Source organism: Micrasema longulum, unplaced genomic scaffold, assembly GCF_059751315.1.
Source record: "Micrasema longulum isolate JH-2025_06_02 unplaced genomic scaffold, ASM5975131v1 h1tg002040l, whole genome shotgun sequence".
NCBI lineage: Eukaryota > Metazoa > Arthropoda > Insecta > Trichoptera > Brachycentridae > Micrasema > Micrasema longulum.
In genome coordinates this window covers 9,890-26,283 of record NW_028279208.1, presented here as the reverse complement: position 1 = coordinate 26,283, position 16,394 = coordinate 9,890, and the positions used below count along the sequence as shown (strand labels likewise).

Sequence of the window (16,394 nt, the reverse complement as noted above, 5' to 3'; positions counted from 1 at the left end):
TAGTAGAGAAAATATGATGATGTCGATATAATACGTTAAATTTAAAATACGGATTGGTATCACACAGCATGGACTAATTCTTCGTTCTTTCGAGAGAATTCGAGAGAACCCTTTCAATACCCATTCACCGCTCTAATTTTTTAGCCTTCTTTTTCACAGTAGTAGCTGCTACCAACTAATCTTAGAGACGCCCTTTCTTTATTTACATTCAAATCACGCATGAAATGTCACTTTCTAAATATTTAAGTTTTTCCTTTTCCTCCCTCTTTATTTCCTACTTTACCCTCTCCTCTCTTCATAGTATAGTGTAGATATTAAGTCATTTTTTTTTCTAAAAAAAAACAAATTTGAGTAATATTTTGTTCCATAAAGAAATTATTAATAAACCAACAATATGTTCATATGCCACTAATTTTCTCAAATTGAACGGTTGGAAGAAATTGCCCTAAGGCAATATGCCCGCCCTTATGTATATGTATGTATATAAAGTGTTTAAATGATTTTTTTTTGTTTTAGGTTAGTGATTGTTTTTTTTACAAGAAAGTCGTGGAAATACTCACCACAACACCCAGACCATTTGAAAAAGAAAAATTCTTGGATTTCCTTCTTGCAACTGGCGGGAATCGAATCCATGTCACAAGTTACAAGTTTCTCAGTTACCCATCTAACCAACTGTGCCGAGGCACCTGTCATCGCGCTTTTATTGAGATAAATGTTAGAATTTAAATCTTAAGTATTTAGGCTGAGGATCAAATAATAATTAAGTCTGATATAAAGTTCGGAAATTATACGATTTCGCCATTTTAAAACGCCGTTTTTGTCAAAATCACCATAATAAAAAAATCATGTTAATGATCATTAGATATCATCATCATTCCCTTTCCGCACCCAATGGTTGCATAGGGCACTGCATTGGTACACGAATCGCAGTGTACCTTGATCATTTTTGTTACCTGAAGGTAAAATTATTAATCTTACGCTTCAGGTACCAGTCCAGGGACTACGAAATATACTAGTGTAAAAACACCCTTTTAAATAAATATTTCATACCATTACACCATGAGGCCGACCTAGATATAAAAAACTTTTTTTTTTAATATACTTTTATATTTAAAAACTTTTTGTTCAATTCATTATCTTTAAATCATTTTCACAAATTTTACTTAAATACTTTGTTTTTATTTGAGTACCTATCATGTCGGTCTCGTGGTGAAGTTGGTCAGCGCATTTGCCTACCACGCAAGAGGTCTCGGGTTCGATTCCCGGCATGGTTGACATGAAATATTTATTTAAAAAGGCGTATTTACGCCAGAATATTTCATATCCCCTGGACTGGCACCTGAAGCGTAAGACTGATCATCTTACCTGCATGCAACAAAAATTATCAAGATACGCTGCGATTGGTTTACCAATGCATTGCCCTATGCACCATAAGGTGTGGTAAGGGAATGATGATGATGATGACGATGATGATGATCAATGTACCCCAGTTAAATATAATTTTCTAAGGGCGTAATCTGCCGGTCGAAAAGTACATAGTTATATTTTGGTTATAAAGGCCTATTAAGTATGTTTTTTTTATAAGAAACACCTAAAAAAATATTGTTTTTATCAAATTTTTAATGGATCAATTTAAAGAAAAATCAAATGGCGAAATGGTTTGATTTCCATACTTTTTATTAAAAATCGCAACAAAAACTAATCCATCTATCCCTTTTTGTGACCAGTATTTATTTATCTATAGAGATTTTAACATACCTCAAGTTTTATTGATGATGTTAATTTAATTCAATAATTATTAAATTGAACTTAATCTGAATCGTGATCGCTTTAAAAAAAAGTTTAATCATTTCAATTTTTTTGTGCTTCCAATACAACTAGTCCAATTTATACCGTGGCTCACAACTTTGATCGTATTCCATGTAATAAGGCCCGGTTTATTGTGGGCCGGAAACAATAGTTAAAGCCGGTTTACAATGGATCTCGGACGTCAATGCTCAAGGACAGGGCCGCATTAGGAAGTAAACAATAAATACAAATAAAGATCATCACTCCCTTATCTGCCGCATAGGGCACTGCCTCGGTACACCAATTGTATCGTGTCTCGATCACTACTTTTTTGTTCTATGAAGGCAAAACTATATGTGTTCAGGAGTGGACGAGGTGTGAAGAATACCTCGTCCTAGGAGGATGAAAATTTATATAGTGGACTGTATTGTTTGGAAAGGAAGGTTGGGCAACTCCTCTAACCTGCTGGTGATGAGGCGTGACGTGTGCTGGAACCTAGCTGGTGAAGCTGGCGGTAGTGAGACGCTGGCACAGCTTGTGCAGGATGGCGGTCTAAATGGACACTGGCACAGCTCGCTTGATGAAATATTTGTTAAGCACTTCACTTGGTTGATGTTCGATTAGTACTGCTAACACAACGTATTTTCCGGCACTCACACATAGAATTATTGTTGCGTGGAGTGCGCTAGGAAATGGGGAAGAACATGTAGGTAAAAATAGATTTAGATGAGAGTTGGTCCGAACAATCTGTCTTAAGCCTCATGTGGCAATCTTGCGATTGTTAACTAAAGCACTCTAAAAACATTCACTGTGTATAATTCTACACACAAAACTAAAATGTGCATCTAACTTAGAATCTTCATTTTAGTGGTGCATAGGCCACTGCATCGACACTGCCAGTTCCACGATTAAAGCAAAGTTCACACGAGGACAGTACAATTAACTGGACAATACTCTCCTGTCCCAGCTCTGGGAACAGCCTCGGCTGCGCAGTATAAGAATCGGACGATCGACAATTTGGCCGTAGTCCATACGCAAAACGTTGTGAAAATTGATATGTCGCTGCCAAATAGCTAAATCAGCTACTCAACTGAGCGGCTAGGCTGTTTATTAAATGTCGGTATTGAACTGAATGGCCAGGCCGTTCATCGAATGAACGTTAAACGAAAGGGTTGAACGTCGCTTAGCCTCTTTAATTTTACTGTAACAATAATAATTGTTTTATTTTTAAATTTATTTTGTTATATGACGTTAGAATTGGTTGGGTTAAGTTTGATAATAAAATCGTTTTTTTACTGAACTTAATCCCTAATTTAACTCGATAATTAATCCTTAACTTTACTTTATAAGCTATGTTAAAAAATATTTTTCTTATTACTAAACTAACCCAACCTAACCTAACCTAACCCGGCGGCTTTTGATTCGGCCGTTTCCAAAGGGATAACTTTCAACCAGTCAACTTGTTGAACATTGTGTTATCTTAATTAATTTAACGAACGGCCTAGCCATTCAGTTGAATCCGGCATTTAGTGAACAATCTAGCCGCTCAGTTGAGTGAAAGATTTAACTATTTGGTGGCGACAGGGACACGACGACATAGCATACTTTTTTTTTCATTTTTATTTTTAAAAACGATTACGTTTTAATATTAGCTTATTTTAAAATTTTAGATTTGCTCGTATTTCGTATTCTTCCCGTACCTTTTTAAAATATGTGTACCCACATACAGGCCATGCCTTTACGCGTGTTTTTGTTTGATTATGTGATAGTATAATTTGTGTAAATAAATATGTAACTTTTTTAAAAAAGAAAAAAATGCGTGTTTTTTGTACGGTTCAGTATGTCTATGCAAATTTCTGGTCAATTATTTCTCAAGTAGAATTTATAGCTGCCTCGTGTTATTTCACTGTCTGGATACATCAGAATGACCCTGTGCGTATTATTTTCTCGCATTTAGGTCAATTAACAAGAAGCATCCTAATTGGTGCTAACTCGAATAGTAATAATCTAATGGACGAATGTGGTGCATATCCATTATCTACATACATACGTGACGTGCATTGTCAAAATGCTCATCGACTATTGAACAAGCACTGAAATCATTAAAAATGTTTACCTATCCTAAATCCTTAATAACATAAAAAGGACAAAAATCTCACTGTTCTCTGCATTGGCTGACGCCATTTTTATGTATAAAACTTTGAATTACATGATAGATTGCCCTAAGATTCTATCACTTATTAATTTTAGAGTCCCAGTAACGCAGACCAGAAACCAATCTCTTTTTAAAATTTTTAAATGTTCTACGAAATCTTTCCAAAGTTCATTTGTAAATAGAACCTGCAATATGTGCAATCAGAAATTAAATTGTATTGATATTAATAACATATCTTTAACTTCCTTTAAAAGTGAAATTTCCAAAAATAACTCAAGTTATAATGTTGCGCCTTGAATCCGCAGCCTATATTATGCAGGTTATGTCCAGTTCTGTATGTAGGCACATTATAAATGTACACTGTATGGTCAACTATAGCTGTAATATATATTATAATGTGCAACTGTGTGACCAATATTCAAAAGTAGATATATTTTGAATAATATGTATTACATTTACATTTCTAGTACCTAATATTATAAGTTTTGTATGATTAGTTATTTTATGGTATGTATAATTTTTATGTGACAACATTTACAATAACAATATTATGTGGAAGCTGTAACGTACGCGTTACCACGATGAAAGTTTCGCCGGTTCGTCACCCGCGTCTGCCGCAGTCAAGCTTCCCGGCGTAAGTGGGAAGCCGCCCTCCCAGACAGAGCCAAAGACAAAGTCGGAAGGTAGGAGCACAGCTGCGCCGACCGCAAGTCAACCTCAATAGCCCTGAAAAGGACTTTCCACCCGGTCCAAGTGGTGCAGAGAGGCGAAGGCAGTCAGCAGGCAGAGCGGAGCGAAGAGCGAAGTGCAGGAAGGCGAACAGGACGGAGAACGGAATAAAACACGTGTGAACTGTTCAGAGTTAGGAACTCAACTGATTTAATATCTCCAATTGACCGCCTTATAAAGCGGTGCGCGTCGGGCTCCGTGAGTCGGCCATCCCACCCGCGCCGGCTGCCTCGGAGTGGTGGGGGTAATCTTTCCCCGCCACTCGCTACATGCCGCCGGCCGCAGGTGGCGTAAATACGGGCGCTCAATGCCCGTACGGGCCATTTCGTCGGCAGCCGCGACGCGCGCAACATGACATTTACATAATATATTTTTGTACATTTTATTCATTTTAACCTAGCTATTTTTCCCCGGTAATACTGAGGCCAGGCTCGAAAGTGACCATTTTATCTTTATTGAGAGCCCAGCCATCAGTTCTATACATTTACCGGGGATCCTTTCTAATTATTGTATTGTTTTAATTTATTCGATTTTACGCGTCCGGAACACTCCCCCCGTGCAGCTAGTCTGTACTATTTTCCTGCTGGGCGCGTTGTTCCTCTTCCTTCATTAGTACGGCGATCTTCACCGCTGGTCTGGTGTAGGTGCCGTTGGTGGTCCGCACCTCGACGACTCGTACTTGTCCGTCAGCTGCTGGTTCTGCACGGGTGACTCTGCCGCGAGGCCAAGAATTCCGCGGCAGATTTGGGTCCATGATGAGCGCGAGGTCCCCGACCTGTATTGGAGGCGCGGGCTCGCGCCATTTCTTCCTGTGCGCCAAGGTGGGAAGATACTCCTTCAGCCATCGGCGCCAAAACATGTCGGCCATTTTCTGGGCGATCCTCCATTGCTTATGAAGGCAGGCCCCTTCTTCCTTTTTGTTATAATATGCCAGAGTTGGCTGTGTATTGGCTGACCCGAGCAAGAAGTGGTTCGGGGTCAGCGGTGCTTCGTCGTTGGGCTTGGTTGACACATGCGTGAGCGGGTGATTGTTCACGGTGTACTCTGCTTCAGCCAATATGGTTTTGAGGGTCTCCTCTCTTGGAGCCTGCTCGTTGAGGGTTGCGTGGAGGGCTCGTTTTACAGATCTCACGAGTCTTTCCCACGCTCCCCCCATATGAGGTGATGAGGGCGGAATGAATTTCCACTCAATTTTGCGAACTGTAAGTTCGGCGAGCATTCTGGGGTCCGCCAGGAGCTCGTCTACGGCCTGTTTCAGCTCTTTGTCCGCTCCCCTGAAGTTGGTAGCGTTGTCCGAGTATAACGCGTGTGGGCAGCCTCTGCGGGCGGCCATCCTTCTTATGGCCATTATGGCGGAGTCGCTTTCGAGGGACGACGCTAGCTCCAGGTGGATCGCGCGTGTGGTGAGGCAGGTGAACAGTGCCCCATAGCGCTTTTCTTTTCTTCGGCCGTTGGTGATCATCATCGGCCCGAAGAAGTCAAGCCCGCAGTGCGTGAACGGCGGCGTCCTGAAGGCCAGTCGGGCCTCAGGCAGTTGCCCCATCAGCGGGGGTTGGGGCCGGCTGCGCAGCATTTTACACAGCGGGCACCATCGTGTTATCTTCCTCACAGCCCCGCGGAGTCGCAGGATGAGGTAGCTGGCTCTCAGGTCGGCGATCGTCCTCTCGACTCCCGGGTGGCCACCCTTCCGGTGGCTGTGCGTGATCAGCAGCCGGGTGTATGGGCAGGTCCCGTCCATGATAGGCGGCGCGCTGCAGTCCTCTGCGAAGCTCTGTGCCGCTTGGATGCGCGTTCCCATCCGGATGACTCCCTCTTCGTCTAAGAAGGGTGCCGCTGCATGGAGGCGGCTGTGCGGCGGGATAGGCGCCTTTCGTCTCAGGAGCTCCAGCTCTTCTCCGAAAGCCGTCTCCTGGGACCGCTTCAGCAGCATGATTTCTGCGGCCCGTGTTTCTGAGGCGTGAAGTTCAAAGGTCCCCCCTGGGGACGGTAGGGACTCGTGGCGGCGGCATCGTGCGATGAATCGCAGCACCCATGCCGTCGCCCTGACGAGTCGGGTCCACGACGAGAAGCGCTGCACCTGGGGTAGGGCCTCCGCCCGTCTGATGTGGCCCACGAAGTGGCGGGGTTGTTTCCGCTCCAGCGTCTTCTCGTCCGGTTGTTGTAGTAACTTCTTCTCTTTCGGCCAGTCGGCTTCCCCTTTTCTCAGGAAGCCGGGGCCTCCGAACCATAGTCCCGACCTCGCAAGGTCGGGTGGGCCCTTGTCGCGGGTCCCTATGTCGGCTGGGTTGTCCTTGGTGGGGACCCATTTCCAGTCCCGTACGTCTGTGAGCTCGTCAATCTCGCCCAGCCTGTTTGCGACGAACGTGCTGTACCGCAGTGGGTCGGTTCGCAGCCAACACAGGACCGTGCTCGAGTCCGTCCAGAACACGGTTTGGGTGATGAGAGCTCGACTCTCTTTTTTTATGGTGGCGGCCATCCTTGCCGCTAGTAGCGCTGCCTGGAGTTCTAGTCTAGGCACTGACAGAGGCTTTAGGGGGGCCACCTTGCACTTCGCCATTGCGAAACTTGTGGTATCGGCCCCCACAAAGTATGCCACTGTGCAGCATGCCTGCTCTGACGCGTCGCAGAACACGTGCAGTGTCACGGGTTCTTTCTGCCCTTGCAGCGAGCATCTCGGTATTGTACAGCCGTTCGCTGCCAGCAGGTCGCGCCATTCCAACCACTTTTCGGCGTGGTCCGGTTGCAGCGGTTGGTCCCAACCTGTGTTTGTCCTCCAGATGGCTTGCAGCAATATCTTCGCCCGTATCGTGAGGCACGCAATGAAGCCTACTGGGTCGAAGATACTCATGGCGGCGCTCAACATGCCGCGCTTGGTGGGTCGCTCCGGGATGGCTGCACTTTCGGCTCCGTGCCGAAATATAAATAGGTCGCTCTTGGGATCCCATACGATCCCGAGGACCCGCTCCGTCATTACTTCTTCCCCTATGGTGACTGCTGTATTGGCCCGGTCGTCGGCCTTTACTTCTTCCAGGACATCTGGTTTGTTTGAAGCCCACCCGGTGAGCCGGAACCCGCCATTGCCGAGTACGAGGGTAACATCTCGTACCAGGCTTGCAGCTGTTTCTTCGCTGTCTGTGGCGTCTAGGTAGTCATCCATGTACATATTGTGCTCGATCGCCTCTGCTGCGGCGGGAAATTCTTTCGCGTGTGCTCGTGCGACTGTGTTTCGCACGAATTGCGCGCTGCTGGGTGAGCACTTCGCTCCAAACATCATGGACGCGAAGACAAACGTGTCGGGCTCCTGCCCGTCCTGCGTCCGCCATAGGAACCGCTGCGATTGCTGGTCGGCTTCCCGGATTCTTATCCGCAGGAACATCTCCCGTATGTCGGCCGCGATGGCTACTCGTCCCTCTCTGAAGCGGATCACGTTTCCGAGGAGGGATGAAAGCAGGTCAGGTCCCGTCAGTAGATGGTCGTTCAACGCCGTCCTCTGGAACTGGGCGGCGGCGTCGAACACGACCCTTATCTTGCCAGGCTTGTTGGGGTTTGTCACCGCGAAGTGGGGCAGGTACCATTTGCGCGAATGGTGGGCGTCTACCTCCTCGCGGCTTAGTTTGACGGCGTATCCCTTTTCAATGTAGTCCGCCATCTTGGCGCGATATGCGATCGCCAGTATCGGATCCTTCCGTAGTTTATTTTCCAGGGAGTGCAGCCGCTTCATGGCTGCTTGCCGGTTGCAGGGCAAAGAATCTCCGTCTTTCGCCCACAGTAAACCGGTCTCCCATCGTCCGGATGGTAGTTGTGTGGTTGAGCTGCTCATGAGCTCCGCCGCTCGCACATCTGCGGCGCGGCAACGTTCCAGGGTGGTTACACCTAGCGAGTCAACGGCGAAGCTCTTCTTTACCAGTTCCGCTAAGTCCCTTTCACCCTGGCCGTCTGGGGGTAATTCAAAGGCGGGGTGCACAGCCCCGCCGTAGGTGACGGCTCCTAGGGCCGTCTCGATGGTTAGCCGCCCGTCCTCTTGTAGGACTGGCGGGCCTGTAGATACCATTAGGGTGGCGTAATCAAGACCGATTAACATCTTCGGCTTGATGCCTGGCCCGTGTGTCTTGGTGCTCTTTCGGTTGCGGTGCGGCAGATCCATGACCCGCACCGTCTGTGCCTGGACACCAAATTCTTTGTTTCCTTTAACGAGGATTACGGATACACGCTGTGACTGTAGCGTGTCCGTGTTCCCACTGGCACCGATGAGTCTCAACTCCTCGCAGGCCCCGGTGGCGCCCACTGCACGGGCGACATCCTCCTCGAGGAGAGTTACCGATGAACCCTCATCTAGTAGTGCGTGGATCTCCATTGACCCACGCGGGCCCTTCAAGGTTACTGGCACTACCTTGAAGGTCACTGGGACTTCCGTCCGCCTTGTCAATAAGACTTGCTCGTTCGGCGTACTGTCCACTCTCTCGCGGTGTAGCGACCGATGATGCCGCCCGTGGCACTCGTCGCACTTCGCCGCTTCACAGGTGGTCGTTTTGTGTCCCGGTTCCAGGCATCCGTAGCACACGAACTTGGCACGCACAATTGTCCACCTCTCCTCTACCGTTTTCCGGAGAAACTTCCGGCATTGTCCGAATGCGTGTCCACTCATGTCGCAGAACAGGCATTTTTTGTCCTGAGTGAGAAACACGTGCCTTTCTTGGGTACGCCTTTTCTCCACTCGGGCGGGTTCCGTGCTGATCCCGATGCAACCCGCATTCGGTATTGCACCGGTCAGTCTCGCTAGCCACAGTGCCAGATCCCTGGGGGTAGCTTTTCTCACGGTATCCGCTCGTGACATAATCCACATCATCCTCTCGACTCGTGGCAGCTTCTGAGTCATCTCGGACAGAAGCTTCGGGGAGGAGAGGTGGCTTCCATCGAGGCCCTCTACGGTCGATACGACGTTTCTTATCGCGACCGCGTAGTCCGTCAGGGCCTCCAGGGATGCGTTGTCGGCCAGTTTAGGGAGTTTTCTTATCCGCTCCAGTACTCTGTCCACGACGATCTCCGGGTGTCCAAAGGCGGCCTCTAACATCTTCACAATGTCCGGCACATTTCGGGGATCTACCAGCAAAGACGACACTGTGGCCTTGGCCCGTCCTGTGAGGGCTCGTTGCAGACGGAGAATGTTCTCCGCGTTTGTAAGGGAGCACATCTGTGTCGATTGATCAAATTGCGCCTTAAATATTCGCCATTCTAGCGGGTCGCCGGAGAATTGCGGTAGATCCCTAGCGCCGGTTTGCCTCGCCATGAACGTGTGCCACTCCGGCGGCTGTCTGTATTTTGTCACAGGCTCGCCGGTGGCACCCGGCGGCATGTATTCCGTGGGTAGCCCCTCTTGTACCCACGCGCTCACCGGGTCACGAAACTCGTAGCCCCCCAGTGGTATAGTACGTGCCGCTACGGGCTCGCCTGGCCCGGCGGCGTAGCGTACGTCGGCGTCCTCCCTTCGGCTGTGTGCAGGTGGCGCCTCATTGTCCCGATGCCGCTCATTGTAGCGGCCTTGTAAATGTGCGTTTGTCGCTCCGGCGTAGGCCGGCTCAGCGGCGTAGCGTGTGTTGGCGGGCTCCTTCATCCTGGAGTCCGTCTCTGCGACCGGGTGCCTCCGTGGCACCCCGTCTCTCACCCGGCCGCTGTCGTAGTGGCTCGGCGGAAATGTGTACGCCGCTCCGGTGTCCTCCGGATCAGCGGCGTAGCGTGTGTTGGCGGCCTCCTTCGTCCTGGAGTCCGCCTCTGCGACCGGGTGCCTCCGTGGCACCCCGTCTCTCACCCGGCCGCTGTCGTAGTGGCTCGGCGGAAGTGTGTACGCCGCTCCGGTGTCCTCCGGATCAGCGGCGTAGCGTGCGGTGGCGGCCTCCCTTGCTCTGAAGGCTGCTTCCGTGTCGGCGACAGGGCGCTTCCATGCGGCCCCGTCTCTCACCCGGCCGCTGTCGTAGTGGCTCGGTGGATGGATGTACGCCGCTCCGGTGTCCTCCGGATCAGCGGCGTAGCGTGTGGTGTGGCGTGCGGCGGCGGCCTCCCTTGTGCTGAAGGCTGCTTCCGCGTCGGTGACAGGGCGCTTCCAAGCGGCCCCGTCTCTCGCCCGGCTGCTGTCGTAGTGGCTCGGCTGCTGGATGTACGCCGCTCCGGTATCCTCCGGATCAGCGGCGTAGCGTGCGGCGTGGCGTGCGGCGGCAGCCTCCCTCGTACTGAGGGCTGCGTCGGTCCTAGACGCGTCTGACGTCAGCGGCAGCGGCTTGTGAGCCGGTTCCGACGTCCCGTGCGATGTGAGGTCCCTCTCGATGGTGGGCGTGAGGGGGGTTGCCATGTCTCGTCTGGCGTCCTCTCTCGCGTTGGCGGCCTTCAGCGCGGCGATGATCTCGTTGAGGCTGCTCACCTGCCTCTCGTGATGCGCCTCGCGTTCCTCCATCTGTCGGCGAAATGTCGCCGATGAGATAACCGCTCCGAGGGTGCGGATCCCTCGTCCGAGTCCTTTTGTTCCTCCAGAAGTCCTTGATGAGGCTCCTCCTGGCAGTCGTGTGAAGGCCCTGGCTGGGGCTCCTCCTGATGTGCTCGTACAGACCCCGGTTGGGGCTCCTGAAGCTCCTCTTCGTGCTCCGTGCCGGCGTCTCGACGCGTTCCCGAACGCGTCGACACAGGCGATCTGTTGACCGGCATGCTGTAGGTGTGTTGTAGACTGGAGACCACTGGCGACGATCCTTAGCTCCGAAGGACCAAATGTAACGTACGCGTTACCACGATGAAAGTTTCGCCGGTTCGTCACCCGCGTCTGCCGCAGTCAAGCTTCCCGGCGTAAGTGGGAAGCCGCCCTCCCAGACAGAGCCAAAGACAAAGTCGGAAGGTAGGAGCACAGCTGCGCCGACCGCAAGTCAACCTCAATAGCCCTGAAAAGGACTTTCCACCCGGTCCAAGTGGTGCAGAGAGGCGAAGGCAGTCAGCAGGCAGAGCGGAGCGAAGAGCGAAGTGCAGGAAGGCGAACAGGACGGAGAACGGAATAAAACACGTGTGAACTGTTCAGAGTTAGGAACTCAACTGATTTAATATCTCCAATTGACCGCCTTATAAAGCGGTGCGCGTCGGGCTCCGTGAGTCGGCCATCCCACCCGCGCCGGCTGCCTCGGAGTGGTGGGGGTAATCTTTCCCCGCCACTCGCTACATGCCGCCGGCCGCAGGTGGCGTAAATACGGGCGCTCAATGCCCGTACGGGCCATTTCGTCGGCAGCCGCGACGCGCGCAACATGACATTTACATAATATATTTTTGTACATTTTATTCATTTTAACCTAGCTATTTTTCCCCGGTAATACTGAGGCCAGGCTCGAAAGTGACCATTTTATCTTTATTGAGAGCCCAGCCATCAGTTCTATACATTTACCGGGGATCCTTTCTAATTATTGTATTGTTTTAATTTATTCGATTTTACGCGTCCGGAACAGAAGCCTCTAATTGGACTTTATGATATGTATTTATGGTGTAATTGATTCTTATAAATTTATAAATGTCTGTTGGCTATCCAATGAAATAAAATAAAATAAATAAAAATTCGCTCAGCGAATTTTTTCTTTGGTGGCCCCAAGAGTGTTCAATGTCCCGGAAGAACATATTATTATGTTCTCCAAAATGAAAGCCATTATCAGGAAAACGTGCAATTGCAGGAGACTGCTGCGAAACATTGCTTTGATTTATATACTATTAAGCGTATTGTCCAGATGTTTTATTAATATTATTATTTTGGTATTCTTTAATAATATGCATCCTTCCACTATCCATTATGTTGTATCCCAACTCAACACAGGGCTTTTGGCCTCATAGAGTTAGGGATACATTATTTTTTATTTTTTAAATACGCGTATGTATCTTTGTATGAATAAATATAAATTAGTATTAAATTTATTTCAACATTTATACATTTATTTATTTAAAATTTACAAGTACATAACGGCACACCTGCCAATTACATTGTACATTTAGGTATTACAACTATTATTTTCAAAAGAGCAAAGTAGAATTTTTTTGGGTAAATAAACATGTACGTAATCTATGCATATGCTAATGCTTTTTTTCGTAGGACTTTTCCAGTTTACAATACAAAATTTAAAGATATAGATTACACAAACATCACTCTGTCAGATTTCAAACTTACACTAAAAATGCATTATGTAACTTAGTAGACATTGTAATAATAAATACTAATGTAATAATAAACCTTGTCCTAATCCCGCCCAATTTACAATAACTTACTGTTCTTAAAAAAAAATCTTTGATTATAGAAAATATTAACGACTACCTGAAAATAATTTTTTTATACTTATAAACTTAGATTTATGTATTTAATATGTAATATATTTTTTTTACTAATTTTGTATACTGTGTGGAAGTCTGTTATTAGTTCTGTGTTTATACACTAAATCTGTTTGTTTACTATAAATATGTGTGTAGAACTGTTGATTTCCCAAATAAAATAAATAAAAACAAAGACAACTAAATCCCAATACATATAGTTTGAGAGGAAGAGTCTAAATCTGGTAATTCTAGCACGGCAAACATCCACCTCTCTCGGTAGGCTGTTCAACAGATCAATCATCCTCCCCACAGGTATTATCAACGTTAAATTAGTCCTGCATTAGGAAGAACATGGTCATCGAAATCAACACACGATAAAATTAAAGGGCGTTGATTTTTATTTTATTTATTTATTTAGTGGAATGAGTGGCTTGACTTGTCCCAAATAGATTCCTGTGTCCAGACGGAATACCTATCAAGTCGTAGCCAATGAATCAACACCAATCGTCCGGGGTTCTTGTTCACAAACAAAATTGTATTATATTTTTTATTCTGCACGGACATGTGAATCTTTTTGGCACAGATCAAGCCAATCAATCCTCTTTTCAATTAAACTTTTTATTTACTAAACCTTATGAGTGGAGGCGCTAGTTATCTTTTATTTAAATTGATTACAATCAACTTTTCCGAGTGCTCAGAATTCCACAACACCATGTAGGTAGACTATGTACCTAGCTCATTTATTCAAGGTTGTACTGATACCTACACTTAACTGTTTATAGAATTGGTTTACTAAATAGTTTCACCGAAGATAATGCATTACAATTATTTTGAAACCCACTGATTATATCTGGTTTAGTGAACGAAAACCCATAAAATAATTTACATTTAACTCATAATGAATAATCACATGTCACAAAACAATTAACCTTAATGATGTCCTTTTAAAGTAGTTTAGTGACTAAGTTAAGTAATGAGATGGATTATAGTGTAGTGGTAGTGTAGTGGTAGTGATGTAGGTACGAGGTTCAAACCCCGCCATACTACAACATGTTTCTACGTCGTAACACAATAATTTACGACTTGCGGAAATTAGACAAAAAATTTAAATTTTTTGGTGAAACGTTAAAACGCATATATTTTTTGCTAAATTTAACCTTGTTTTTACAAACGCTTGAACTACGTGTTTCTATTTATATACAACAGTTTTTTTTTATTTTGCTGTGTATTTTAACTATAATTTATTTTGCTATTTTCAATTATTTCTTAGAATTACTTGAATCTTTTTTCTACGTAACTTTTGCTAAGTTTTTTTTAAATATCGCTGCCGCAGTTCTTGTATGTTCAATAGACCATTTTACAAATTGTACAAAATACATTTTATTTGCTTTTAAAGTCAAATAAGTAAAATCAGTGAGTGGAGACAGGCACTCAAAAATACTGAAAATACTATTTAATAACGGAAAAAATAATCATTCTTTAGCTACATGAACGCGTAATAAGATAATGAACATATTGGCATTCAAACTCATTTTTTTAAATGGTCTATTGAACATAGGTACAAGAACTAGGGCAGTGACATGTACTCGTATATAATGCTTTAAAAACCATGTTTATTATTTTAAGGACAGATTTGAATTTTCTATTATCATGTGGCTTTTAAAAAATATTTTTTTACTATATGCGTTCGAATGAACAAACACTTTTTTTATTCCTTTACTTTGTTTTTTTTCTCAGGCCGTCAAACGAAGCAAATCAATGTAAAAATAAATAATACTCTCTTTTATTTATGTTTTTTATGGAGATAATCCTTTAAGTACATTAATAGCCCGATGCTTTCCGGATCTGGGATTAGAGGGGGAGATTTAGTAAAATGTAAACTCTCGGCTTCCACACAGTAGCCGGGCTCTTTATAGACCTGGGCTTGGGGGGCGAAAACTATTTTCGGCCGTCACAATAGATCTTCACAGGTCGCAGTGACGTCAGGAGCTTGCATTGCACTGACCCCCACCACTAAGAATATTTTATCTTTTATATTGAACATTATTTAATTTAGTGTCTTAAGTGAAAACATTTTTTTGGTGTGCATAGGTGTCCCATAGTCCTACACGTACATACAAAGATGTTGTCAATTTAATTTGTACATTTTGTTTGTTTTACCTAATAAAATAAGTAATTAGACTTTTATTATAGATCGTGCATCCCTGGTGTTTTAAATAATTAATATAAATATTGCTTGCCTTCCGTGTTTAATTTTGCCATTGTTGTTATTCTTGCGTTCAAATTACATTGTTATTGCGTTTCATGTAAGTGAGACCGCGTTCACGCATAACATTGGATACTCAACATGTTTACAATGTAATCAGATACAATGCTATGTGTGGATTTTAAGATAATAATTTTTTGGGTGCTTGCATATCGTGGTTTGTCTAAATCCCCCATTAAATGTATTACATATTTAAAACTCCATTGGCTTTACTTTTATACTTGGCATAAAAGCCTAGGCATTGTGGTAAGGGTAGTATTCCCATCCGTATTCTACAACTATACCTAGGCATAGCTTTATGCTTAGTTTATGAGTCACGCCCCATATATATAAAAAAAGTTTCGTACAAATTTGTACTGTCAATATGAAGTAATAAATGATGGAACAAAATTATAATCAAACTTCAAAAATATAAAAAAAAACAAAAAGAACTCACTTTTGATCACAAGTATAATATTAAAGATTTTAAAGGAGTAGTAATTTTACACGACCAATCGGGTGACAGCTCTACGCCAAACTGATCTCCAGGAGTCCTTTTTTGGAATTAATTACTTCAAAATGGCCAAACAACTCAGAAATGTCCAAATATGTACCGACAGTGAGTAGATATATCAAATTCATTATCATAAGAGATTTATGAGTTATTTTGCACCAGGGCCCCGATTACAATGGGAAGTTAACATTTATCTTCAATTTTATCTACAAAGTAAATTAAGTTTTTTGTATGAAAAGCAGAATGTGCATACAATTTTTTTTTCAAAACATGTTCATACCGACGAAGATACTTTAAATGTTCATACAAATATACTCATTTTCGTACACAAATATCGGTTTTACTTTATTGACAGCCGAAGATAATTTCCCATTGAAAATGGGGCCAGGACAAATTTAGTACCGTCGGGGAGCAATAGGATAATATATATATTGTCAATATAGTGCCCTGTTACGTAAATAACAGCATTTATCAATGTTTTTCCTGGCCAATTACCTTTCTTTCCCATCCTTCCCTTGACCCATCCTTATGGTACCTACCTAACATCAAGATAGAAGAAATTCAAAATTAGAAGATTTGGATTTAGAACAAAAACAGGACAGTACATTACATTGCATAAAAGTTCTTGAATCGTCGCGCGTCGT

General features: G+C 45.0%; 1 protein-coding gene across 1 annotated transcript; it reads right to left on the bottom strand.

The window, feature by feature from the left end:
• Window positions 1–5,234: 5,234 nt before the first annotated feature.
• On the bottom strand, window positions 5,235–11,365 carry LOC148273204 (uncharacterized). Its single transcript, XM_088239012.1, has 3 exons — window positions 11,162–11,365; window positions 10,898–11,117; window positions 5,235–10,297 (listed from the first exon to the last, which is right to left on the bottom strand). Exons 1-3 carry the CDS (start codon window positions 11,363–11,365, stop codon window positions 5,235–5,237), a joined length of 5,487 nt encoding a protein of 1,828 aa, XP_088095138.1.
• Between the last annotated feature and the right edge of the window lie 5,029 nt (window positions 11,366–16,394).